This window comes from Coregonus clupeaformis, chromosome 33 (genome assembly GCF_020615455.1).
Source record: "Coregonus clupeaformis isolate EN_2021a chromosome 33, ASM2061545v1, whole genome shotgun sequence".
Lineage (NCBI taxonomy): Eukaryota > Metazoa > Chordata > Actinopteri > Salmoniformes > Salmonidae > Coregonus > Coregonus clupeaformis.
Genome location: NC_059224.1, coordinates 21952947 through 21979161, shown reverse-complemented (window position 1 = coordinate 21979161; position 26215 = coordinate 21952947). Strand labels below are relative to the sequence as shown.

The 26215-nt window shown below is 45.1% G+C and overlaps 1 protein-coding gene across 5 annotated transcripts in view; it reads left to right on the top strand.

Moving 5' to 3' along the window:
- The window catches only part of LOC121548783 (nesprin-1), a 121462-nt gene that overhangs the window by 66417 nt on the left and 28830 nt on the right, over nucleotides 1–26215 (top strand). For all 5 annotated transcript variants that reach the window (XM_041860349.2, XM_041860348.2, XM_041860347.2 and 2 more), the window contains 32 exons: nucleotides 163–324; nucleotides 735–932; nucleotides 1138–1311; nucleotides 6484–6675; nucleotides 9280–9411; nucleotides 9627–9727; nucleotides 9904–10048; nucleotides 10242–10370; nucleotides 10643–10816; nucleotides 11027–11260; nucleotides 11405–11506; nucleotides 11593–11712; nucleotides 11984–12184; nucleotides 12428–12601; nucleotides 13089–13220; nucleotides 13483–13679; nucleotides 14325–14457; nucleotides 14691–14873; nucleotides 15094–15243; nucleotides 15409–15585; nucleotides 15825–15980; nucleotides 16136–16291; nucleotides 16624–16794; nucleotides 17178–17311; nucleotides 17545–17749; nucleotides 18171–18353; nucleotides 18489–18635; nucleotides 18774–18928; nucleotides 19164–19311; nucleotides 19425–19519; nucleotides 19639–19873; nucleotides 20125–20319. In XM_041860349.2, coding sequence (XP_041716283.2) covers nucleotides 163–324; nucleotides 735–932; nucleotides 1138–1311; nucleotides 6484–6675; nucleotides 9280–9411; nucleotides 9627–9727; nucleotides 9904–10048; nucleotides 10242–10370; nucleotides 10643–10816; nucleotides 11027–11260; nucleotides 11405–11506; nucleotides 11593–11712; nucleotides 11984–12184; nucleotides 12428–12601; nucleotides 13089–13220; nucleotides 13483–13679; nucleotides 14325–14457; nucleotides 14691–14873; nucleotides 15094–15243; nucleotides 15409–15585; nucleotides 15825–15980; nucleotides 16136–16291; nucleotides 16624–16794; nucleotides 17178–17311; nucleotides 17545–17749; nucleotides 18171–18353; nucleotides 18489–18635; nucleotides 18774–18928; nucleotides 19164–19311; nucleotides 19425–19519; nucleotides 19639–19873; nucleotides 20125–20319 — 5190 coding nt within the window. The remainder of the gene's footprint in view (nucleotides 1–162; nucleotides 325–734; nucleotides 933–1137; nucleotides 1312–6483; nucleotides 6676–9279; nucleotides 9412–9626; nucleotides 9728–9903; nucleotides 10049–10241; nucleotides 10371–10642; nucleotides 10817–11026; nucleotides 11261–11404; nucleotides 11507–11592; nucleotides 11713–11983; nucleotides 12185–12427; nucleotides 12602–13088; nucleotides 13221–13482; nucleotides 13680–14324; nucleotides 14458–14690; nucleotides 14874–15093; nucleotides 15244–15408; nucleotides 15586–15824; nucleotides 15981–16135; nucleotides 16292–16623; nucleotides 16795–17177; nucleotides 17312–17544; nucleotides 17750–18170; nucleotides 18354–18488; nucleotides 18636–18773; nucleotides 18929–19163; nucleotides 19312–19424; nucleotides 19520–19638; nucleotides 19874–20124; nucleotides 20320–26215) is intronic.

Sequence of the window (26215 nt, the reverse complement as noted above, 5' to 3'; positions counted from 1 at the left end):
TCTCTCCTCCCTCTCTCTCTCTCGCTCTCTTTCTCTCTCTCTCTCTCTCTCTCTCTCTCTCTCTCTCTCTCTCTCTCTCTCTCTCTCTCTCTCTCTCTCTCTCTCTCTCTCTTCCTCTCTCTCCTCCCCTATCGCTCTCCCTCTCCTTCTCTCCCTCTGTAGATCAGTGAGAAGCAGAAGACTCTATATGAGGCGTTGGAGCGCCAGCAGCACTACCAGGAGGCCCTCCAGTCCATCTCCACCAAGATGGAGTCTATAGAAGGAGCTCTCAACGAGGGCCTGGAGCCCCGCAAGAGCCCTGAGAGCCAGATGGCTGCACACCAGGTGAGAGAGAGAAGGAGAGCGATAGAAAGAGGGAGAGGGATGGGGACTTTAGGAAAGGAGAGAAAGTGGGGGGAGGGTGTTGAGGAGGAAATTGAGAAAAGGACAGAGCTACAGAAAGGAAAAGAGGGGGAGAGGGGGATGTAAAAGCAGAAAGGGAGAGAAATTGAGAGATTTTATTTGCACTAGCAAGTGCAAGGATTGGACAGACAGTACATTGCTGTTCCTTGTTGCTATGCCAACAGTACAGCAACAGCACAGTGCTTGTAGGGTTTTTACCAAATGTCAACTCACTGAACCTGAAAACTTCAATATGCCATACTCTCTCCGTAATATCTGAACAGTATTCCAACTATATGTTTAAATGACCTCCCCTCTCTCACCCCTTCCCCCTCCTCCCCCGTCTCCCCCAGGCCCTGATGGATGAGATCCTGATGCTACAGGATGAGATTGGGGACCTGCAGACGTGTTTCAGTGAGGAGCTGTGTGACAGCCTGGACAGTGACAGTGACCCAGGGGACCAGCTGGCCCTCCATTCCACCCTGACCGTCCTGGGAGAGAGGATGGCCACCATCCGCATGAAGGCCTCTGGGAAACGCCAGCTACTGGAGGTGGGTGGGAGTGGAACACTCATCAACAATGAATACAGAAAGAATGGATGGATACTAAACACCATACGTACAATTTGATTGTTTTAATGTAAAGGAGTCTGGTTGTTGTAAAGGAGTTGGTTGTCATAGTGACATGGGATTTAACCAATCAATGGATATAAAGGTAAAGAACGGAGCGTTGTGGTTGTCGTGGCGCCCCCTACAGGAGCGTCTGAGTGAGCAGCTGGAGGAGCAGAGGCAGGAGCAGGCGCTGCAGCGTTACCATAGCGAGGCAGAGGAGCTCGACCATTGGTTGCTTAGCACCAAGGCCACGCTAAGCTCCGCCCTTCAGCCACACCCAGAGGACATGGACATGGAGGAGCAGCTGATCGACTGCCAGGTGAGGGGCATGGCAGTGATGATGTCATCAAATAGGGCCGGGAAATATGGCAGTCAGGGTTTTGGAGTTGTGTTATTGGGGCTTCAGTGTACGGGAGCACCATACAAGGTCTGGATCCAAACTGCTCAGCCCCCTGTTTTCATGCTTAAAAATAGTACTGAATTCCATTTCTGAGTCTCATTTTGCAGAGAATTGCATTCCCACTCATATTTTTTCTCTTAGGTAGTGTTACTGGGTCAAATCCCGTAGGTCTGAAACTGCCTCTGCCAATAAATCTGCTTGAGAAAAGAAATTTATAAAGTCTGATAGAGTCCACAAGCCAAGACACAGACATAAAGTGGTCACACTATTGCTATTGTCCCACTGAATGACCATCCTAAATTAGATTAGTTTTTTTTTTTGTCCCTCTCCCTGTGTGGGATATTAGGATTAGGGTCCCCCAGTCCACCGGACCCTGCTTTGTCCCCCTCTCAAACTGTTACCATGGTGATGTCACCCACACTCACACTGTTACCATGGTGATGCCACCCCCAGCTGTGATTAGGTTGGTGTACTGGGGGAAGTGGAAATTGAGCTGATCCAGGGACAGTTTTGTGTTTTGGGGTCCTAGTGGATCAGTTAAGGAGTGTGGTAAACAAAGGTGATTCTAGATCAGTGGTATGGACCAACCTCTCCCTGAAGCAAGGGTCTGTCAGAGTGCCCACTATAGGGGATGAACACATTTTTGCACTGTATGTTTAGTTTGTTTGTTTTCCACTACTGACTGGTATTGCCTCAAAACATAAAACTGATGACCCTGAGTAGTTAAAATGCACACTATGGGACCAGGCCCAGTCCCAGGTAGTCCATCCATGAAGTGTGTGCTGAGAGCAGCTGGGAGGACTATAAGCTGATTAGGGTTTACATATGGCTCCTGTGGAGCTCAGGTCTAAGGGCTAGGAATGTACAGGATCAACCCTCTGTGTGCCTACAGCCCACAGATAAAGCCCCCTGCTGGAGTTAATGGGAGCAGGGCTGGGGGGCGGGGAGTGTAAGGTGAGGGATGGAAATGTGTGTGATATTACTTGAAAGGAGGCATGAGTGGAGAGGAAGGGAGAGAAAGAGAAATGGATGTCTCAGAGAACAAGAGAAAAGGAAAGAATAGGAGGAAAAGGAATAGAGAGAGAGAGAGGCTAAGAGTGGGAGTTGGAGGCAGGGGAGAGAGAGAGAGAGAGAGAGAGATATTCACGTCTCCTTCTGAAAGACACTGTCACAGCTCTGCTCTGAATAGAGGGAATAGAGAGGAGGTGGTGCACTGGGGAGACTATTGTGGAGGGAACCATGTCAGTAGCGAATTACCACTCCTACCACTATGTCTCTGGGCAGCTCAGTGAAATGAAAAACATGCAAATCCCCCCTTTTTTGTATTTTCTCCTGTTGTTTCTACTTTTTCACCCATGGTCTGAACATGGAAGGGGAGGGCCTCTCATTGGAGAAGTGTTGTCGTGGAGATTTGGTTGAAGAGGAATGTGGATGGAGAGGGAGAGAAGTAGAGAAGAGAGTATATATTATGACAAAGAGAAAGGGAAGAAGGAGAGGAAGACAGACAAAGTGATGTGTATACAGTATATGTACTGTATGAGGCAGACCCAAGAAGCAGCAGCTGTAGCTCTTCTGATGGGTTCATGAAAACAGTGGCTAAGGCCTTTATGTGGAGACGAGGCCTCTGACCTTCTAGAACACGGACTGTCATTCAGTGCCCTCAGCCAATAGAAGCTATTTGAGGAAGAGAACAGAACTGATGTACAGTGCATTCGGAAAGTCTTCAGACCACTTGACTTTTTCCACATTTTGTTACGTTACAGCCTTATTCAATCTACACACAATACTCCATAATGACAAAGCAAAAACAGGTTTTTAGAAATGTTTGCTAATTTATTACAAATAAAAAACAGAAATACATTATTTACATAAGTATTCAGACCTTTTGCTAAATTGAGCTCAGGTGCATCCTGATTCCATTGATCATCCTTGAGATGTTTATACAACTTGATTGTAGTCCACCTGTGGTAAATTCAATTGATTGGACATGATTTGGAAAGGCACACACCTGTCTATATAAGGTCCAACAGTTGACAGTGCATGTCAGCTCCAAGACAGAATTGTGTCGAGGCACAGATCTGGGGAAGGGTACCAAAAAATGTCTGCAGCATTGAAGGTCTCCAAGAACACAGTGGCCTCTATCATTCTTAAATGGAGGAAGTTTGGAACCACCAAGACTCTTCCTAGAGCTGGCCGCCCGCCCAAACTGAGCAATCGGGGGAGAAGTGCCTTGGTCAGGGAGGTGACCAAGAATCCGATGGCCACTCTGACAGAGCTCCAGAGTTCCTCAGTGGAGAGATGGAAGAACTTTCCAGAAGGACAACCATCTCTGCAGCACTCCACCAATCAGGCCTTTATGGTAGAGTGGCCAGACGGAAGCCACTCCTCAGTAAAAGGCACATGACAGCACGAATGCCAGACCATGAGAAACAAGATTCTCTGGTCTGATGAAACTAAGATTGAACTATTTGGCCTGAATGCCAAGCGTCACATCTGGAGGAAACCTGGCACCATCCCTACGGTGAAGCATGGTGGTGACAGCATCATGCTGTGAGGATGTTTTTCAGCAGCAGGGACTGGGAGACTAGTCAGGTTCGAGGGAAAGATGAACGGAGCAAAGTACAGAGATATCCTTGATGAAAACCTGCTCCAGAGCGCTCCGGACATCAGATTGGGGCAAAGCTTCACCTTCCAACAGGACAACGACCCTAAGCACACAGCCAAGACAACGCAGGAGTGGATTTGGGACAAGTCTCTGAATGTCCTTGAGTGGCCCAGCAAGATTCCGGACTTGAACCCATTTACATTTACATTTATGTCATTTAGCAGACGCTCTTATCCAGAACGACTTACAAATTGGTGCATTCACCTTATAGCCAGTGGGATAACCACTTTACACATTTTTTTCTTTTTCTGGAGAGAACTGAAAATAGCTGTGCAGCATGCTCCCCATCCAACCTGACAGAGCTTGAGAGGATCTGCAGAGAAGAATGAGAAAAACTCCACAAATACAGGTGTGCCAAGCTTGTAGCGTCATACCCAAGAAGACTCGAGGCTGTAATCGCTGCCAAAGGTGCTTCAACAAAGTACTGAGTAAAGGGTCTGAATACTTATGTAAATTTGATATTTCATTGTTTTATTTTTAATACATTTGCAAACATTTCAAAAAAAATGTCATTATGGGGTATTGTGGGTAGATTGATGACGGGAAAAAACAATTTATTCAATTTTAGAATAAGGCTGTAACGTAAGAAAATGTGGAAAAAGTCAAGGGGTCTGAATACTTTCCGAAGGCACTGTACCTGCGATAGAGAAAGGGGTTGTGTCCATGTTGTTGTGGTATAGTTAGTTACAGTACACTCTTAGGGAAAAAGGGTTCTTCCCCCATAGGTTCCAGGTAGAACCCTTTTGGGTTCCAGGTAGAACCCTTTTGGGTTGCATGTAGAACCCTCTGTAGAAAGGGTTCTACATAGAACCCAAAGGTGCTCTACTTGGAACCAAAAAGGGTTCTTCAACGGGTTCTCCTATGGGGACGGCCGAAGATCCCTTTTAGGTTCTAGATAGCACAGTTTTTTGTAGGCCTGGGGTTGAGTTATCATTGACTGTCATATTTGAGCTGACTCCCTGATGAGAGCAGTATTCTAGCTGCCCTCTCTGACCATACCATATTGACCAGTGGCGGTCGGTGCCGTTTAAGATGAGGGAGGACGATTATTTTCTTTTTATGAGCATGGCCTTATTTCTATTACAGCATATTGGATGACTGTCATTCATATTCCATTCACCCAGCTGAATTTAACATTGATAGGTTTAGGCTACTACATGATACTCACATTCCACTATACCCATCATGAGGTTGTTACAACCTAGCATATGAATGAAAGTTTACAAAGTAGTTGCACAGGTCAAGAGAAAAATGTGAGTCATCAAGGTGACAGACAGCGACACATTCAATACCGCCTTGCACACTCTTGCCTGTATCTAGCTGATCTATGGTGTAAACATTAGTGCAAATGTGAGTTTCTATTGAACAAATTCAGGTATGTTTATCCTCGTTTCGTTCCGTTTGCTTCCGTTTACGAAACGTTTTTCAACAGAATTGGTGGAATGAATACACCCCTGATCACACGCAAACACAGTTCACTTTTATAGCAGCCACATACAAACAGCATGATCACTTGCTCTTGTATAATTCCTTCTCGCATCTATACGCTCTACTCCTCTCATCTTTTCCCTTCGCTTGTGGACTTCAGTGCACAACACATCAGCTGTCTATGACCAGGCGAAAAAACCTTTCCAAGCCAAACCTTCATATCATAACCGCTAACTGCTACACATAGCATACATCGTTGTCGCCATATTAGCTAATGTCATAGTCAACATAGCTACTAGCAACAATTATGCAGTACAGTGTACAGTCAGCAAGCAGTTTAGCAGTTACACTGGTAGGCCCCGGTGGCAATACATGTATAATACCAAAAGCTTACCTTGACTTGGAAGAGTTCCAGTGTTGGATAGCCATAGCCAGCTAGCTGACATAGCATCCCTCTCAGTTTAAGCTAGGTGTTTTGAGTAGGCTGAACTAGCTAGCTGCATTCGCTAGCTAAGCGAAAGTGGAAAAAAATACAACAAAATATAGCTAGCTCTCTCTCTCTCTCTCTCTTGCTTCTCCTTCATTTCTCCTTCATGGTGGTACACTACAGAGTGCTGTTGAGGACCTGTAGACCTTCATTGCAAAACAGTGTGTTTTAATCAGTTATTTGGTGACGTGAATATATTTAGTATAGTTTTATCTAAAAAGGATAACTTTTTAATGTTTCACTATTTACAGTTTTCTGAAATTCACTGAGGATGGTCCTCCCCTTCCTCATCTGAGGAGCCTCTACTGATATTGACATTTTGCAGTCTCCACTGTTGTATTTTAGTGCTAGCAGTGTGGTCTTGTTAGCTGTATCAGTTATGGGTTCGCTATCATGTCTCAGCTTTCTTCCCTGCAACAGTGACTCTGCGGTCAAGTTGTGAATCAGGTTGTGGTCACTCTGGCGGTCACCATGTCTGGGCTGGCCTTACTGTGTGCTGCTCTCCCTGCAGAACATGCTGTTTGAGATTGAGCAGAAGGTGGCCTCCCTGTCAGAGCTATCGGTCCACAGTGAGAGCCTACTGCTGGAGGGGCGGGCGGGGACGCGCGGGGAGGCAGAGCAGCTCACCTTTAAACTCCACTCCCTAAAAGACAGCCTGGTGGAGCTGCAGAGGATGCTGCAGGACAAACAGGTCGACATCCAGGTAAGACACGATGCATCGTAGTGGTATGAGTGTTGGGCTTTTGCATCTGTTTTCACAGTCTCTCTGTCTCGCTCTCTCACTTCTCTCTCTCTCTCTCTCTCTCTCTCTCTCTCTCCTCTCCTCTCCTCTCCTCTCCTCTCCTCTCCTCTCCTCTCCTCTCCTCTCCTCTCCTCTCCTCTCCTCTCCTCTCCTCTCCTCTCCTCTCTCTGTGTCTCTTTGTTTATATATCTCCTCTTTGTCCCTCTCATTCCCACCAATTCACATTCTTCTTGTCTTTCTGTACTTCTCACAGTGGGCTCTATTTTCACTGCGGGAATTATGGGCACAGTAGCTGGCGGTGGCGCAAAAGGGCTGGGTTTTGATGAATAAATAAGTTGTAGGCTTGAACCCTCACTGGCCAATCAGAACCTGCTCCATGGCTAAATAATTTATGTGGTTGCTTCAAGTCTTTAATGTATTGTGTTGTCTTCAACTCCAATTGGAATGTTAGTCCGTTATAGCCTAGTTTGTTAAAAAGGCTGCAGAAACAAAATAACAAAATGTAGGCCTATCCCATTTTTGCTAAATATGTTGAACATGTTTGCAATCCACATTGTTCTAAGTAAGGCATGACTTCAATATGGAGATATATTGTTAAACATAGCATTCACACTGATATAGGGGCTAGGCCTACTGTAAATTGCATTATGGTTATAATTCTAATCTAATTTTAATCAAAATGAAACAACTTGTTTTAAAGAGGCTATGTCTAAATAGTGACAGGCACCATAATTGCTCCCCGTGGGCATATAATATTAAGGCAACTCAGACAATGGAGGGTTTTACGCACATCCAAACTTTTCATAGAAGCTGGACAAAGATCCAATATAAAGAGAATGTCCACTCACCATTATACTGCTCCCAAATATAATGTTTTATAAAGAATGGAACCATCTTACAGATCGCATTCACACTTCTCCAGAAATAGCAGACGGCGCCTAAATTCCATTGCATGCCAGCTGGACGTTATCGTCATAAAGCCAGGATGGTGAATCATTCTAATAAATTTGGTTTTTAATCCAATTAAACAACAAAACAAGCAATCTTTTTAAACAACAACAATATTTCTAAATAGCTTGGTCAGAAGCATGATATCATAAAATGGCATGGATAAATAAGACAACCGATTGCTGTTGAACCAGCCTTAGTTTTAGCCTATAGGCACGCCTAGGGTAAGGGTATATTACAGGAAAAGAAGTACAGGGGTCACCAGCATCATCTCATCTCTCGTTTCATGATGGGCATATGGACGCATGTAGCTTACATGGAGGGGGTTTTATGCACGTCGATGTAGGATTACACAATACATAGATAAAAAGGGGATGTCCGCTCACTGTTCTGCTGCTCTTTTAATAAAGCTTTGGTGATTAAGATGTATTTCAAAGCAGTCTCACGAGTCAAACCCTTTCTTGATAGGCTTGGCTTCTTGGCGAATGCATTGGGTAGGTAAAAAAAAAACTGCCTTAAAGCTACGTGCTACGTGGTTTTTAATCAAATGAAACCAAATGTTTATTAATACTAGGGTTACCGGCACAAAAAGCACATCTCCTCTGTTGTTCCATGAGCATTAGGGCACTGTGTGTCATGGGTGCATAGGGAACGCCTCTGCCCACAAAATCCATGCCATTACCAACCACTAAGACCTGCTTTTCGTTGGTCTTAAATCCCGATATGCGCTGCATGAAATTGTCACTTTTGCGCTTGTTTTCAAGGACACAATTCAAATATTGCCAGCCCTCCCACCTCAGCGCAAGCAAGCTAATATTAGACAGGTAAATTGCTGAACCTGGTGCATGGGGTGGAAAACGCCAGAGCGCCAGTTTTTACATGCTGAAATTACAAACTAACGTGCGTTTGGCACTTGCGCCGCCGTAGTAACAGATAAAAAATCTCTCTCTCTCTCTCTCTCACAAACACAAACACAGTTTGACCATATACCTGCCTCGCTTGTGTGTTGGTGTATTGTTGTGTTTTGTTGAAGTGTGTTGCGCATTTCCATCAATAGTTGTTTTGTGTGGACACAAAGGCTATGCTTCAGTCATAAAGGCCCACTGTCTCCCATGAGAACAGCAACTGCCTGTATGTCACACAAACAAAGAGCAAAGAGATGCTAACCTCTAACCCTAACCCAGAGATGCTCTGGAATCCTCTCTCTCTGTTCGTCATACTAACTCTAACACTGTTGTGATGACACATGGTATTTGGCCTCTCACTTTGCTATGATATTGTCTTCAATAGTAGTAGGTATGTTTAGAAGCACAGATCTGCATATCAAACAAATAGTCTGAATGCAATATTCAATATTTATTATGAAGAAATATGTCATTATTTTTTACCAAATAGTCTTAAAATAAAATGTCATTGAACAACCTTTTAATCTCCTAAAATATAATTTAAAGAGTAATCCATCCCTTTTAATCCATTACTTGGAGAGTAATCCTAGTTGGAGTATCTTCGTAATTCAATCTCACAAAACATTAAAGTAACAGCATTTATCACTGTTTATATCCACTGTAACATCTCTCACCTTTAACCCCTAACCTCTGACCTCTTCATGTGTCCCAGGGTTCATTACAGGAGCAGGAGGACAGTGAGCCAGACTCCATCCTGTCCCAGAGTCCCAACGTACAGGACTGGCTATCCCAGGCCCACTCCACACGTACACAACAGCACCATGACAACCTGCTACGACAGAGGGTAGGATATGACATAGCTCTTTCCTGTACATGTACTATATCACTATACTGGACCATTACTCTACATATTTCCTTCCCTCTGGAGTGCGTACAGGTATAGTTGTCTTTAAGTACAGTATGTATCTGTGTTGGAGGGTATGGAGCTGTGCCTTCCTAATGTGTTTTATACCAGTTCAGTAGCTGTGTGCATTTATGCTCTGTTGTTATATTGTGCAGGAGCTGGAGGAGCAGCTAGCAGAGCAGAGAAGTCTACTGAAGTCTGTAGCCAGTGTAGGGGAGGAGATTCTCAGCCAACAGACCACACCCAATGGAGATAGGTATGTTTTACTTCTCTCACACACACACACACACACACACACACACACACACACACACACACACACACACACACACACACACACACACTCTAATTGTTTTCTCTCTCATTCTTGCACTGGTCTGTTTATCCCTTACCATTTCATTCCCTCTCTCTCTCTTCCCCCTCTCTCTATAGTGAAGGAACACCTGGTGTGTTGTTAGAGGCAGAGACCTTGACCCTTCAGGACCAGATGAGACAGAGGTGGGAGAATCTGAGTAAAGACCAGAGCACCAAACTACAGCTGTCCCTTAACTCCCTGGAGCAGGAGCAGCCCAGCCTGGTACGCATGGCTTGGCTATCTATTATCTTCGTATCTACAAAACACCTTACCTGTCTAAGCACACCTGTCCACATAGCATCTAATGTTATTCAGATACCTACAGTACAAACCATATTCCAAGTACAGTAACCAGTACTAACTTATGGTGTGAGATTACATCAGTATCTGACAGTCCTGTTTCCCCTCTCCCCAGGTGCTCCACAGGTCGTGTGTGTCCAGCCCAGGTGTGGTGTTCAGGAGGGAGGCGGTGGGACAGGACCCTCATTTCCCCAGGGCTCTGTTTGAGGGCTGCAGCCAGACTCTAGAGAGGCTAGCCCAAGAGGTAATACACGTACACTGACTGGGTATATATAACATGAGGATGGAAGTAATACAGTCAACCAGTAATATATGGGTTTCCTGGATGTGTGCATGAAAACATGGATTGACTGTGATTCAGTGAGAATGCTTATGTCTGTGATTAATTAAGCCTCTCTGGTTACATTAACATAGCTACCTCCAGTAAATGATGTGGCTGTGCTAGCTTTAAATATTCTAGATAGTTAGTTATTTAACGTGTAACATGAATATAACTGCTATGTTGTGCGTCTACAGCCAGGAGGCGCTGCTGACAGTAAGCAGGGCGTGCCCCGGGGTGTGTCGGTACAGGAGGAGCTGTATGCGGCTGTGTCTGCAGCTTCGTCCTGGCTGGACAGTGCTGAGAACAACGTCCTCTCTGGTCCTGTGCTACTGTCAGAGGACACTGAGACACAGCTTTCTAATCTGGAGGTAACCACAGACAGAGGCAATCAATCAAATGACAGTTCAAGTAACAAACCAGCTAATAGACTTTATGGAGCAATATTCCCAACACACATAATATGAGAACATTCAGAGAACATTCAGAGAACATTCAGAGAACATTCCCTCTATACTGTATTATGAACTATATTATTGGGCTTTTGACTCACCTCTTCTTCTTGTCCTCTTCCTCTGCAGAGCCTGAGTAAAGAGGTGAGGGAGGTGACAGGGGAGATGAGCCAGTGCAGGGAGCTGCTGGGAGGAGGAGGTGGAGGAGCAGGAGGAGGGAGGAGGCTGTATGGCGGGGAGGAGCAGGCCCTGATGGAAGACACTCTGGATGGGCTGCAGGAGAGACTGGGTCTGCTGGACCAAACCCTGGAGCAACACTGTGACTGTATGAGAGACCGACTGCAGGAACACACCGGCTTCCAGGTAGCTACTGTGTATGTGCATGTGTGTGTGTTTGTTTGTGTATGTGCGTGCGTGCGTGCGATATAAAGGTCTGCATGTCTACCATTCGTCATTGTCATCATTGCTAACCTTTGACCCCAGTCTCTCCTGTCTCCTCTCCACCAGACTGAGCTGAGGCTGCTGTTCACAGCTCTCAGTGAGAGTAAACATCAGCTGCTGCAGAGGATGGCTGGAGCCATAGACAGGCCTGCACCCAAACAGATGGAGGTACAGTGATAGTAATAGACACATGCGCACACACACACACACACACACACACACACACATTTAACACAGTCCTTTTTCATGAACAGACATTATCAGAGGTGGAGGATGGTCTGAGGGAGTTTGAGCAGAGAGTAGCAGAGCTCAGGAGCAGAGTGGATGGACTACAGCCTGACCCGATCTCCAACCAGGAGCTACTCAAACTACAGGTAACAACACAACTGTCTCCTAATAACACTATCATATAACCTATGTGTAATATACACTGTGTAATACTCTGTTTTATTAAAACAGCCAGGGGATAAATTGTCAAACGTTAACAGGGGGGAAGGTACTAGTTGTGCAGGGGTGGTGAGGTGCTACTGTGAATATGGGGGGTTTGTTAACAAGGGGGGTGCCTTGTCTACTGTCTAATATCTAACCCAGGTTGTGTATAGTGTATGTTTGATGCACTGTATTATCTATAACCCATGTCTATAGGATGCCTACGAGGAGCTGGTGTTGATGGTTGGCTCCAGGCGTAGCAGTTTGAACCACAGCCTGTCTCTGAAGGCCCAGTACGAGAGTGCCCTGCATGACCTCACAGACCTGGTCGACACCGCACAGGACAAGATGGCCGCCGACCAGAAGATGACCGTGGGCTCCGTCATAGAAGTGCAGATGCTCCTAGACAAGCACAAGGTAAAGCCCTCAAAAAGAGAGTTTGGTGATATTACATGTTAAGCTAACAATAAATGTCCACACTCAAACATTATTGGGTGGGCTGACACATTGTCATATCAGGTTCCTGAACATACTAATAACATCATGGTGTTCTTTAGTGTTGCTTATTTTTAAGGTCACAATGCATTTCCACTCTCAATTCATGACATTTGTCCAACCCCATTTTCTCTCTCTCACCCTCCCACCCCCTCCTCTCCCCAGGAGTTTTTCCAGGGTTTGGAGTGTCATATGATCCTGACCCAGACATTCTACAGTAAGGTGAGCGGCCTGGTGGTCCAGAGGGAGAGCCAGGTCCTGGAGGAGACCCTGGCCCTGGCCAACAACGTCCTCAAACAGGCCCACCGTAGAGGGGTCGAGCTGGAGGGAATACTGGAGGTGAGGGTGGGACGGTGGAAGCGTACCTGGTTGCTACTTAGGGAAGCAAGAGGGGAATGGTTACTTGCTATTGAAGGAGGGATTGGGTAATGGTTTGGTGGACTGGTTTTATTATTTTTTTGTGGATGGATGGAAGAAGGAATGGAGTGGATTGATAGAAAGGCAGAACGAAATGAAGAAAGAGAGAGAGAGAGGGAGCGTGAGAGAGCGTTGAAGGGATGTATGGGATAGATTGATAGACTGTTGAATAGATGAATGGTCAGGTTAACTGAGATGGTGACTGATTTGTTTATTAATTTCCCCCTCTAGCTCAGTCATAGTAGATGACAACAATAAATTATGAATAGCTAAGTGAATGGATGAACAGACTGATATTAACCCACCCCCCTCTCTCTCTCTCTCTGTCGCTGTCTCTGTCGCTGTCTCTGTCTCTGTCTCTGTCTCGGTCTCTGTTGTCTGTCTGTTGTCTGTCTGTTGTCTGTCCCAGTCGTGGAGCATGTTGGTGGAGGACTACCAGGCTCTGTGCAGACAGCTGGAGGCAGTAGAGTGTAGTATCCCTACGGTGGGCCTGGTGGAGGAGACAGAGGAGAGACTCAGCGACAGGATCACTCTCTACCAGGTATACAACACACACCTCTTATCATACACACCTACTGATTGACCTGGCACAAGACTAATTATTTTAGCATGTTCCCTTGTTGCAATGGAAATCACTAAAAACGTAACTGAATTCAATGGATAAACATACAAGTGTCCCCCAGGTATACATATTTGTGTTCTCATTGCACATGGTATTGAAACACCTTAGTATTGGGTACTGTGATTTACAGGTAATTGTTTTCTGATCCTTACCTCTCACCTCTCCCCCTTCCCATCTATAGCGTCTGAAGACCAGCCTGACAGAGCACCAGCCCCAGCTCTACCAGGTGATGGAAGAGGGGAAGAGGCTGCTGCTGTCTGTGTGTTGCTCAGACCTGGAGAACCAGCTCACCCAGCTAGGCGAACACTGGCTCTGCTCCACCACCAAGGTCAACAAGGAGCTGCACCGCTTCGACTCCACCCTCAAACACTGGAGCAGGTCAGAGGAGAGGGGAGGGGTAGAGGGGAGGGGTGGGGTGGAGGGGAGAGAAGAGGGGGAGGGGGGAGAGAAGAGGGGGAGGGGGGAGAGAAGAGGGGGAGAGGGGAGGGGGCGGGGGAGAGGAGGAGAGTGGGTTTGGTTTAAAGTTATTGCGGGATATTAGCCTGAATAGATACTGTATATCATAGAAGTAGTCATTGTGTTGTGTTTCTATGCTGTATATGCTATTGCCAATTTAAACCATGTATGCCAACGGTGGAAGATACAGTACAGTATGTGTCCAGACTAGCTAAGTACGTTTTTTAAAATTGAATCCCAGAACTAAACATGAAACACTAATCCCAGAGCTAAACATGAAACACTAATCCCAGAACTAAACATGAAACACTAATCCCAGAACTAAACATGAAACACTAATCCCAGAACTAAACATGAAACACTAATCCCAGAACTAAACATGAAACACTAATCCCAGAACTAAACATGAAACACTAATCCCAGAACTAAACATGAAACACTAATCCCAGAACTAAACATGAAACACTAATCCCAGAACTAAACATGAAACACTAATCCCAGAACTAAACATGAAACAATAATCCTAGAACTAAACATTTGCTGCTGTTATATCATGTGACCTTACAGGTACCAGAGTGAGTCAGCAGAGTTGAGTCAGTGGTTGCGGTCAGCTCTGGACCGCCTGGAGTTCTGGACCACACAGTCTGTGACCGTACCTCAGGAGCTGGAGACGGTCAGAGACCACCTGTATGCCTTCCTGGTGAGACTGAGAGACCTCAAGTTACACCAGTTGATAGGCCTACAAATATCCCAGAGAAATGTATTAATACATGTATGCTGTAGATAGAACAAGCTTTTTCTTGGTCACTTCAGCTGACCAAGAAAACCTCTGGGTCCTATGTGCAGTCGTGTTCTTACACCAACATGTGCAATGATCTAACAAAAGGAATGAAAGCTCTCCTCCCCTCTCTCTCTCTTTCTCTCCCCCTGTAGGAGTTCTCTAAGGAGGTGGATGCGAAGTCGTCTCTGCGCTCCTCAGTGCTGAGTACAGGCAACCAGCTGCTGCGGCTGAAGAGGGTGGACACGGCTGGTCTGAGATCAGCTCTGGCCCAGGTGGACACCCAGTGGGCTGAGCTGTTCACACGCATCCCAGTGGTACAGGAGAAGCTACACCAGGTATGGGATCAGTCTAAAGTTTGTAAACTTGCTGCCATATTTTAGCTTAATATGTAGAGTAACACATGTTTATCTAACTTGTAACTAATTCGTAAATTACGTTTTTATTTCCCAAAGAAAGCAATGGCGCTAATGACAGCTGTGGTGTCAGTCCACTGAGAACTGGGAAATGGAGAGATGTAGCTTGTAACATGACTTTGCCTTGTGTTTGTGGCTGCAGCTGCAGATGGAGAAGCTGGCGTCGCGTCACGCCATCACAGAGCTGATGAGCTGGATCTCTCTCATGGAGAACGTGATAGAGGAGGACCAGCAGAGGATCATGGGAGCAGTGGGGTCAGAGGTTGTTCAGGACTACCTACAGAAGTACAAGGTAAGATAGTGTAGTAGAGTTACTCCTCTCAGAGACCTTGCTGAAACAAAATCAGACCATCATTGTAATGATTTGAATGAGTGTTGTGACACTTTCTCTCTCCCTCCCATCTCTCTCTCTCTCTCTCTCTCGCCCCCCCTCCCATTCCCCTGTCTGTCTCTCCAGGGGTTCAGTATAGACCTGACATGTAAACAGCTGACGGTGGACTTCGTCAACCAGTCGGTGCTCCAGATCAGTAGTCAGGATGTGGAGGGGAAGCGCAGCGACAAGACCGACTTCGCCGAGCGCCTGGGAGCCATGAACCGCCGCTGGCAGATACTGCAAGGCCTCATCATTGAAAAGGTAGCTAGCGCCCCCCAATGGCCTGGAGGAATTATGTTTCTGAAAGCCTCCCCCACACCTTTTGGATGGATGTCATCAGTAACTGTAACCCCACTTTTTGATAGCCAGAGCAACAAGATTTAGGTGAAAGTCAAGTCAACGATCTGTGCGCTGATCTCTCAAGTTCATGCTTTGCTTTTCAGACATTGATGGCAGTTGTTGTTCTTGTTGTGTGACATGTTGCTGTGTGTGTACCCCAGATCCAGCTGTTGGAAGGCCTTTTGGAGGGCTGGGTGGAGCATGAGAATGGTGTTCAGGCCCTGAAGACCTGGCTGACACTGCAAGAAGACAAACTGAAGAAGAGACACAGGATAGATGACGTAGCATCGGTGCAGAACGCACTCAAAGACTGTCAGGTAGGGACATAGATACAGCATTAACACCATTCACAATTTTCCATTAAACCTACAAGCAACAATATTCTCTTCACAGTAAGTTTTATAACCTCAAATCAGTTCTAATTCATCTATAATATGTGTTTTCTTATATTCCCTCTCTTTCTCCTTCTCAGGAGTTGGAAGAGTTAGTGAAGGAGAAAGAGAAGGATTTGGAGAAAGCTGATGAGAGAGGGCGCGCACTCATCCAGGAAAAGAGGGGGCAGGCCTGCTCTGTTGTTATGGAGACCCTTAAAGGGTTGAACCAGTCCTGGGCCAACCTGGACAATATGGTGGGTTTATAGACAATTCTCCAGACTGATACCATGACACTCACACAATTTATCTGACCGTTTTTGTTTAAATTATCTTGGAAAAGCAGTTTTAGGAACAGTTTCAACACCTAGAGTACCATATCCAAATGTAAACTCAATTCAGACAGAAAACACCACATATTCGTTTAACCATATATTAGAAAGGAAATGACAATACTTTAGGTCTTGGCGGTAGGCTCTGCAGCTTCGGGGTAGCTCACTGCCATAGCAATGCTCAATCATTACCATAATAACAAACTACAGGCAGTGAACACGGTATAACATAATGTCCCCTCTCCCCGGCCCTCCAGATTGGTCAGATGAAGGTCAGTCTGCGGTCAGTGCTGGAGCAGTGGACTCTGTACCGTCGTGCTGCTGACGAGATCAACGGTTACCTGATGGAGGGGAGGTACTCTGTGTCCCGGCTACACCTGCTCACAGGCTCCCTGGAGGCTGTACAGCAACAGGTGGAAAGCCTGGAGGTGAGACAACCAAAACACAACTAAAATACAACCAAAACACAACTAAAATACAACCAAAACACAACTAAATTACAACCAAAACACAACTAAATTACAACCAAAACACAACTAAAATACAACCAAAACACAACTAAAATACAACCACAACACTACCCTGAGGTTGGAATAACATTTTGAATAAAAAAATCGAAGAAAAAATACTATGCAGAATGAAGGCAAGATTGTCAAAAGAAGGCAAGAGATGAAGATTGAAGTTAAATTGAGATTGTTGAATTGGCATGTTATAGCATTACAACATTTAGCCTGATAACTTCTATGTAGAGAATGAACAGAATCTCTGTGCTTTATCTTTGTCATTGACCCGGCGCTATGTACCTGTTCAGAACCTGCAGGAGGAGTTGGACAAGCAGGAGAGCAGTCTGAGGAAGTTTGGCTCTGTCACACACCAGCTGCTAACAGAGTGCCACCCGTCTGTGGCAGACACTCTCGACGGAGCCCTCCGGGACGTCAACATCAGGTGGGCATTGAAGGGGGGCTGCAGGAAAATGGGTATTTGGATCCCCATTAGCTCTTACAGTTGCAACAGCTATTCTTCCTGGGGTCCACTGTGAGCTGTGAGTCTGGAATGTAATCACTCAGTATACACAGTAACGGTTGACTTATCTTAGAACAGTCTGTGACACTTGATGCAAGTGCAACACTATTTAACTGTTCCCAGTTCAGATCCTAATTTATCTTCCTCTGTCTCAGGTGGAACGGTCTGCTGGAGCAGATCTCAGAACAGCTGAGGAGCAGCAAGGCTCTGCTGGGTCTGTGGCAGCGCTACACAGACCTGTATGACCAGAGTGTGTCTGCTGTACACAGACAGGAGGAGAGGGCCGACAGGCTGCTCAAGAGCGCCACCGACAGGGACATCACGGAAGAGGAAAGCAGTGCATGGATTAGAGACTGCAACGTAAGCAATGAATGCACCTAAATGGCATACACTGAGTGTACAAAACATTAGGAACACCTGCTCTTTCTATGACATAGACTGACCAGGTGAATCCAGGTGAAAGCTATGATCCCTTATTGATGTCACTTGTTATATCCACCTTTCAGACTGTTAGGCCAAAGTGCCACACAGGCCCAGATTTACACCCTAGGGGTCTCCCAGGGTGAGGGGGGATGGCAGGGCTGATGCTGATGATACACAGTACAGTAGAGCCAAAACGGTTTATTTTCAGTGTTTATTATAGAAACAAAAAATAAAAGAAACTCCACAGTTTAGTGATACTGTTAATTTTTGCTCTCTGACCTTAGTCTTACAGAACCAAGTTCACAGTATTTAGTCCTCCAATTCCAATTCCAATCCCCATAGCTGTGTTGTTGTGTAGGAGTTGCTGGGTGCCCAGGCAACAGTACAACAGTCTCTACTACAGCTGCAGCAGCTGGGGGAACAGCTGAAGACTGAGGTTGACGCCTCCTCCATGGCAGCCCTCCAATCAGACTGCCTGTCACTCACACATCGCCTAGCAACACTGGAGCACGCCCTGCACAGGCAGCAGGAGGTACTGCAGGTGGGTCATCATGCTACAGAGTCCACAAGCACACAGTAGAGCAGTGTACACACATACACATGTCCAAACACCCTTAATGTACACTATATACAGTACATTCATACTTTTGTACCCCCTCTATCTCTCCCTCTCTAGTGTGGAGCTGAAGACTGTGAGCGTTTTAAAGAGCAGTTGGACTCTCTGACCCGTCAGGCTGAGGAGGCTGAGGAGGTTCTGAGGGAGTCCGACCCGGTCGGAACACCAGACCTCACTGTCATGCAGGAGCGCATGGAAAAACTCAAGGTAAACATGTCTGACAACTGAGCTGTACCTCTGTTGTATCCTTGATAACACTATTGCTTCTTTCATTGCTTCTATATTGCCTCTATTGCACTATAAATTCATAACATCTCTCAAATTCCTTCCTTCCTCCCTCTCCAGACCCAGATGTGTAAGTTGAGCAGCCATTCTCCTGATCTGGAACGTGTGAATGAGCTGGCCTACAGACTGCCCCTGAATGACAGAGAGATCAAACGCCTCCAGAGCCTCAACAGGGCCTGGGCCTCCCACTCCGCACACCTCACTGAGAGATTCAGGTAGCTTCAGTCACGTGTTCACATACAGAACAATAGTTACACATGCATTGCACTTATCAAGTATGTCATTCCCATTTCATTGTGTGTTACCCTAAATTACTAACCATATGATATAGGCCGGGTTGAAAAACAAGAACTCTATGTTGCATGTTCATTATGTTATTGTTCCTCAGGATGGATGAAGGTGTTGCAATCTGTTGTGTGACTCTGTGCTATCTCGTGTCTCCCTCCTCAGTAAGCTGCAGGCGGTGTTGCTGCAGCAGCAGAGCTTCCTGCAGAAGTGTGAGGACTGGATGGACTTCCTGTCCCAGACGGAACAAAAGCTGGCCACTGAGACCTCTGGGAACTACTACAGTCTGCTGGAGCAGCAGAGAGACCACGAGGTGAGGATGGGAGGGGAGGGAGGTGAGGGGAGGGAATAGGTGCAGGGGTGATATGGGCTTGTAAACTGTTTCTCTGTACCTGTATGTTGATCTCTGTAAATGTTTCTGTACAGTTGTTCCAGGCAGAAATGTTCAGCAGGCAGCAGATCCTCTACTCCATCATCAGTGATGGCCATGGCCTGCTGGACCAGGGACAGGTGAACGACAGGTAAGGCACACATACACACACACACACACACACACACACACACACATACATACACACAAACACACACACACACATAAAGGTTTATTTGGGGTAAATCTCTCTCTCTCTCTTTCCTGCAGGGATGACTTCAGCCTGAAACTGGCTCTGCTGGGTAACCAATGGCAGGGTGTTGTGAGGCGGGCCCAGCAGAGGAGAGGGATAATTGACAGCCTGGTCCGCCAATGGCAGCGCTACAGGGAGATGGCGGAGAAGCTGCGGCGATGGCTACAGGAAGTGTCTCGCGACCCGGATGTGCATCAGCAGGGAGAGGCGGTGGCCTTACAGCAGGCCAGGACCATGCTGGACCAGATACAGGTGGGTGGAATAGACATACGTCTCCTCCTCTATATGGTATATTGTGACCTGTAGTTGGCAAAAAGCTTCAATAAAAGTTATAAACATTTCCGTGTTCACACAATGTTTTTGTATTGCTGAGGTTTAACAATATAGTCAGTGTAATAACACACAGACAGGACAATACATATTAATTCTATATAACTTCATTATATATTTCCCACAATAAAGAGTGACAGTTAACCCAAACTTTCTCCCCCCTCTCCCCCTAGTTAAGGGAGCGTGTGCTCCATAGGCAGCAGGGTGGCTACATCCTGGCGGTGGAGGCGGGGCGGAGCCTGCTCCTGTCAGCTGACGCCAGGGCGGAGTCAGCCCTGCAGACGGAGCTGATGGACATGCAGGAGTGCTGGAGACACGCCAACGTCCGATTGGACGAACAGAAGAGAGAGCTGCTCAGCTTGCTTAAGGTCTGTCCTTCCACATCCAAACCACAACCAACACACAACCCAACCAAAACCAACCCACAACTAACCCACAGCCAACACTCAACCAACCCACATCCTACATGCAACAAACACACAACCAACCCACAACAAACACACAACCCAACCACAACCAACTCACAACCTACACACAACCTACGTTCAACCAACACACATCTTACACTTAACCAACACACAACCTGCACTCATCTAACACACAACCAACATACCTATTTATTATGGCCATTGAATTGTTAGAACAGGTTTTTGATGTCCCAATACGTTGGCATCGTGTCTATGAACTGACACATAAAACAACAATTGACACATCAATCCGTTCTCTTCAATTTAAGCTATTATATAAAATACTTGCTACAAAAAGAATGCTCAATATATGGGGCATTCAACAGTCAGCCTTTGGAGTTAGGTCCAGGAATGGTTGTTATGTCATAATATCAGGGTTCAGATGGACCTGAAAACTGTATTGCTAGGGGATCTGAAAAACCACGATCAGTCAATGGGAAATATCATTATACTCTTGGGTAAAGTATTTATTTCTAGGGCAATATCGATAGAAATGTTACAAATAGGGAGGTTCATGACCCTCGTAAGACATGTGGAGGGATGTATTGCAAAAGCAAATAGCAAAATGGCATTATACTGGGAAGGATTGGTTAATCTGTGGACATCAGAGTGTTGGAATAAAAATCAGAATGAATGGTGGATTGGCCACTGTGGGTGAAAAGAAAGAGGAAATTAGGAATAAAAAAATAAAACATTATTACCTTTATTTTAGCAGGGAGTCACCATTGAGACCTTTTTTAAGGAAGTCCTGCATATACAATTTCATCGAACAAAAAAATTGAATACAATATAAAACAAGTAAAAACAGCAACACACAAATTGCACAGACAAACATAAATATATACAAAACACAATCAACCAAAACAAACACATTCTTCATTATAACATTCCTCTGTCCACTCTCTAAACCAAAGGAGTCTCCAGAGTTAACCAACCCTATGAACGGGTTTGATAACTTGTAATTTTTAATCTTAATATCGAAGTTAGGTAAGTCGGAAACTTGTGGAGCAGGGCTTTGTAAACAAAAAGAGCGTAATGATGTGATCTACGTCACTTCGAAGAGGTCCAGCCAACCTTTTGGTAAAGAATACAGTGATGAGTAATAAAACTGTATCCTGTGATAAAACGAAGGGCGCTATGAGAAACGGCACCCATGGGTTTAAGAGTAGAGGCAGCTGCACTTTGATAAATAGTATCACCATAATCAACAACAGGTAGAAAGGTTGACTGCACAATCTGCTTCCTGCTGGCTAGAGAGAGACAAGATCTGTTTCTGTAAAAAAAGCACACTTTAAATCTTAGTTTCTTAATAAGCTCATTACTATGTTTTTTAAACAATAAATCATTGTCAATCCAAATACCAAGGTATTTGTATGCTGAGACTCGTTCGATTATAGAACCATCTGATGAGTGAAGATGTAATCCATCTGAGACAGTCTTACAAGAACTTGAAAACAACATGTATGCCCGTATTAAGCACGAGTTATAAATCAGTAAGGGCTTCCTGCACAGCTGCAAATTCGGACTGTAGCCTTGTCACAGCCAGGTCAGCAGTCAGGGCAAATGCGTACATAATAATATAATCTGCATATACAATGAACAAAAATATAAACGCAACCTGTAAAGTGTTGGTCCCATGTTTCATGAGCTGAAATAAAATATCCCAGAAATGTTCCATACGCACAAAAAGCTTATTTCTCTCAAATATTATGCACAAATTTGTTTACATCTCTGTTAGTGAGCATATCTCCTTTGCCAAGATAATCCATCCACCTGACAGGTGTGGCATATCAAGAAGCTGATTAAACAGCATGATCATTACACAGGTGCTCCTTCTGCTGGGGACATTAAAGGCCACTCTAAAATTTGCACAGTTTTGTCACACAACACTATGCCACAGATGTCTCAAGTTTTGAGGGAGCGTGCAATTGGCATGCTGACTGCAGGAATGTCCACCAGAGCTGTTGCCATATAATTGAATGTTAATTTCTCTACCATAAGCCGCCTCCAACGTCATTTTAGAGAATTTGGTAGTACGTCCAACTGGCCTCACAACCGCAGACCACGTGTAACCACGCCAGCCCAGGACCTTCACATCCAGCTTCTTCACCTGCAGGATCGTCTGAGACCAGCGACCCTGACAGCTGATGAAACTGTGGGTTTGCACAACTGAAGAATTTCTCCACAAACTGTCAGAAACCGTTTCAGGGAAGCTCATCTGCGTGCTTGTCATCCTCACAAGGGTCTTGACCTGACTGCAGTTCGGCGTCTTAACCAGTGGGCAAATGCTCACCTTCAATGGCCACTGGCACGCTGGAGAAGTGTACTCTTCATGGATGAATCCCGGTTTCAACTGTACCAGGCAGATGACAGACAGCGTGTATGGTGTTGTGTGGGCGAGCGGTTTGCTGATGTCAATGTTGTGAACAGAGTGCCCCATGGTGGCAGTGGGGTTATGGTATGGGCAGCTACAGTAAGCTACAGACAACGAACACAATTGCATTTTATCGATGGCAATTTCAATGTACAGAGATACTGTGACAAGATCCTGAGGCCCATTGTTGTGCCATTCATCCACCGCCATCACCTCATGTTTCAGCATGATAATGCACAGCCCCATGTCGCAACGATCTGTACACAATTCCTGGAAGCTGAAAATGTCCCAGTTCTTCCATGGCCTGCATACTCACCAGACATGTCCCCCATTGAGCATGTTTGGGATGCTCTGGATCGGCGTGTACGACAGCGTGTTCCAGTTCCCACCAATATCCTGTAACTTCGCACAGCCATTGAAGAGGAGTGGGACAACATTCCACAGTCCACAATCAACAGCCTGATCAACTCTATGCGAAGGAGATGTGTCACGCTGCATGAGGCAAATGGTGGTCACACCAGATACTGACTGGTTTTCTGATCCACGCCCCTACCTTTTTTATATCTGTATTCCCAGTCATGTGATATCCATAGATTGGGGCCTAATTTATTCATTTAAATTGACTGATTTCCTTATATGAACTGTAACTCAGTAAAATCTCTGAAATTGTTGCATGTTGCGTTTATATTTTTGTTCAGTGTAGATTAAATATACAACTTTTATATAAATAGAAATAGTGAAAAGAACAGGTCCTAGAATCGACCCCTGCAGAACACCTTTATGTACTTCAAGAAATTCTTACTTAACCCCATCAATCACGATGGTCTGAGTTCATGAAACCAAGAGCAGGCGTCAGAGCCCAGGCCAATCGAGGACAACTTGTTCAATAAAATAGCATGATCAACAGTATCAAATGCTTTTGACAGGTCCACAAACAAGGCAGCACAATTCATTTTAGCATCTAAAGCATTGACTAGTGGCTTGCGAATGTATTCACCCCCCTTGGCATTTTTCCTATTTTGTTGCCTTACAACCTGGAATTAAAATGTATCATTTGATTTACACAACATGCCTACCACTGAAGATGCAAAATATTTTTTATTGTGAAACAAACAAGAAATAAGACAAAAACAACTGAACTTGAGCGTGCATAACTATTCACCCCCCCCCAAAGTCAATACTTTGTAGAGCCACCTTTTGCAGCAATTACAGCTGCAAGTCTCTTGGGGTATGTCTCTATAAGCTTGGCACATCTAGCCACTGGGATTTTTGCCCATTCTTCAAGGCAAACCTGCTGCAGCTCCTTCAAGTTGGATGGGTTCCGCTGGTGTACAGCAATCTTTAAGTCATACCACAGATTCTCAATTGGATTGAGGTCTGGGCTTTGACTAGGTCATTCCAAGACATTTAAATGTTTCCCCTTAAACCACTCAAGTGTTGCTTTAGCAGTATGCTTAGGGTCATTGTCCTGCTGGAAGGTGAACCTCCGTCCCAGTCTCAAATCTCTGGAAGACTGAAACAGGTTTCCCTCAATAATTTCCCTGTATTTAGTGCCATCCATCATTCCTTCAATTCTGACCAGTCCCTGCCGATGAAAAACATCCCCACAGCATGATGCTGCCACCACCATGCTTCACTGTGGGGATGGTGTTCTCGTGGTGATGAGAGGTGTTGGGTTTGCACCAGACATAGCGTTTTCCATGATGGCCAAAAAGCTCAGTTTTAGTCTCATCTGACCAGAGTACCTTCTTCCATATGTTTGGGGAGTCTCCCACATGGCTTTTGGCAAACACCAAACGTGTTTTTTTCTTTAAGCAATGGCTTTTTGTCTGGGCACTCTTCTGTAAAGCCCAGCTCTGTGGAGTGTACAGCTTAAAGTGGTCCTATGGACAGATACTCCAATCTCCGCTGTGAAGCTTTACAGCTCCTTCAGGGTTATCTTTGGTCTCTTTGTTGTCTCTCGGATTAATGCCCTCCTTGCCTGGTCCGTGAGTTTTGGTGGGCGGCCCTCTCTTGGCAGGTTTGTTGTGATGCCATATTCTTTAAAAAAATGTATAATGGATTTAAATGGTGCTCCGTGGGATGTTCAAAGTTTCTGATATTTTTTTATAACTCAACCCTGATCTGTACTTCTCCACAACTTTGTCCCTGACCTGTTTGGAGAGCTCCTTGGTCTTCATGGTGCCGCTTGCTTGATGGTGCCCCTTGCTTAGTGGTGTTGCAGACTCTGGGGCCTTTCAGAACAGGTGTATATATACTGAGATCATGTGACACTTAGATTGCACACAGGTGGACTTTATTTAACTAATTATGTGACTTCTGAAGGTAATTGGTTGCACCAGATCTCATTTAGGGGCTTCATAGCAAAGGGGGTTAATACATATGCACGCACCACTTTTCCGTTATTTTTTTTTCATTTCACTTCACCAATTTGGACTATTTTGTGTATGTCCTTTACATGAAATCCAAATAAAAATCAATTTAAATTACAGGTTGTAATGCAACAAAATAGGAAAAACGCCAAGGGGGATGAATACTTTTGCAAGGCACTGTAATTAACAACTAATGTGCCCTAGCCTAAACCCAGATTGATTTATATTCAAAATACAGTACCATGCTCAGATAAAAAATAACAATGTTGCTTATTTACCATATGTATAATTACTTAACTACAGGTACCGTAGATGTGACTGAAATAGCTGTAAGTAGCAATAGAAGTATTGTTGTCCGTTAGTTTACTGCAATTATGGTAGGGATGGTAGGGTAGGGTGGAAAAAGTATTGAGAAAATTAAAAAATAGAAAAACTAAGGGGGATTAGAATTGATGCAAAAATGTATAGAACCTACAATCTATCTGCAATATTAAAGCTGATCTACCCCCCCCCAAAAAAAACACACACAACCAACACTCAACCAATGCAAACAACCAAACCGCAACTAAAACCACAACCAAAATACAACCAACACACAACCAACACACATCTAACCCACAGCCAACACACAACCTACATTCAACCAAGAACCAACACTCAACCAACACACAACCAACACAGTTGGGTGCAATGTTTAGACATCCCTATGAAGACATATCAGTCACCTTCCAGATTGTGCCTTGAGTGGGTATGATTGCCTATTTTACATGATCAAGAATCAAGTCTACACAATACATTTCGATATCTGAGTGTTCTGTGACTAAGCTTTCCAAGTGCTTGCCATGCACACAGATTGAAACCATATGCTGTACAGTAGATTCCTTGCCAGGCATGATTGGGTTGTAGCAGGGTGTCACCAGTCCGGGTGCCAGTCTGCTTCAGCAGGAGCCAGCACCATTTTGTATTTCTCTCCATTGCCAGTGTGATGACAGAGTATGTCTATTTTTGGATCACCTCGTTTGAACCAGAGCTTACGGTTTGCCTTATATGC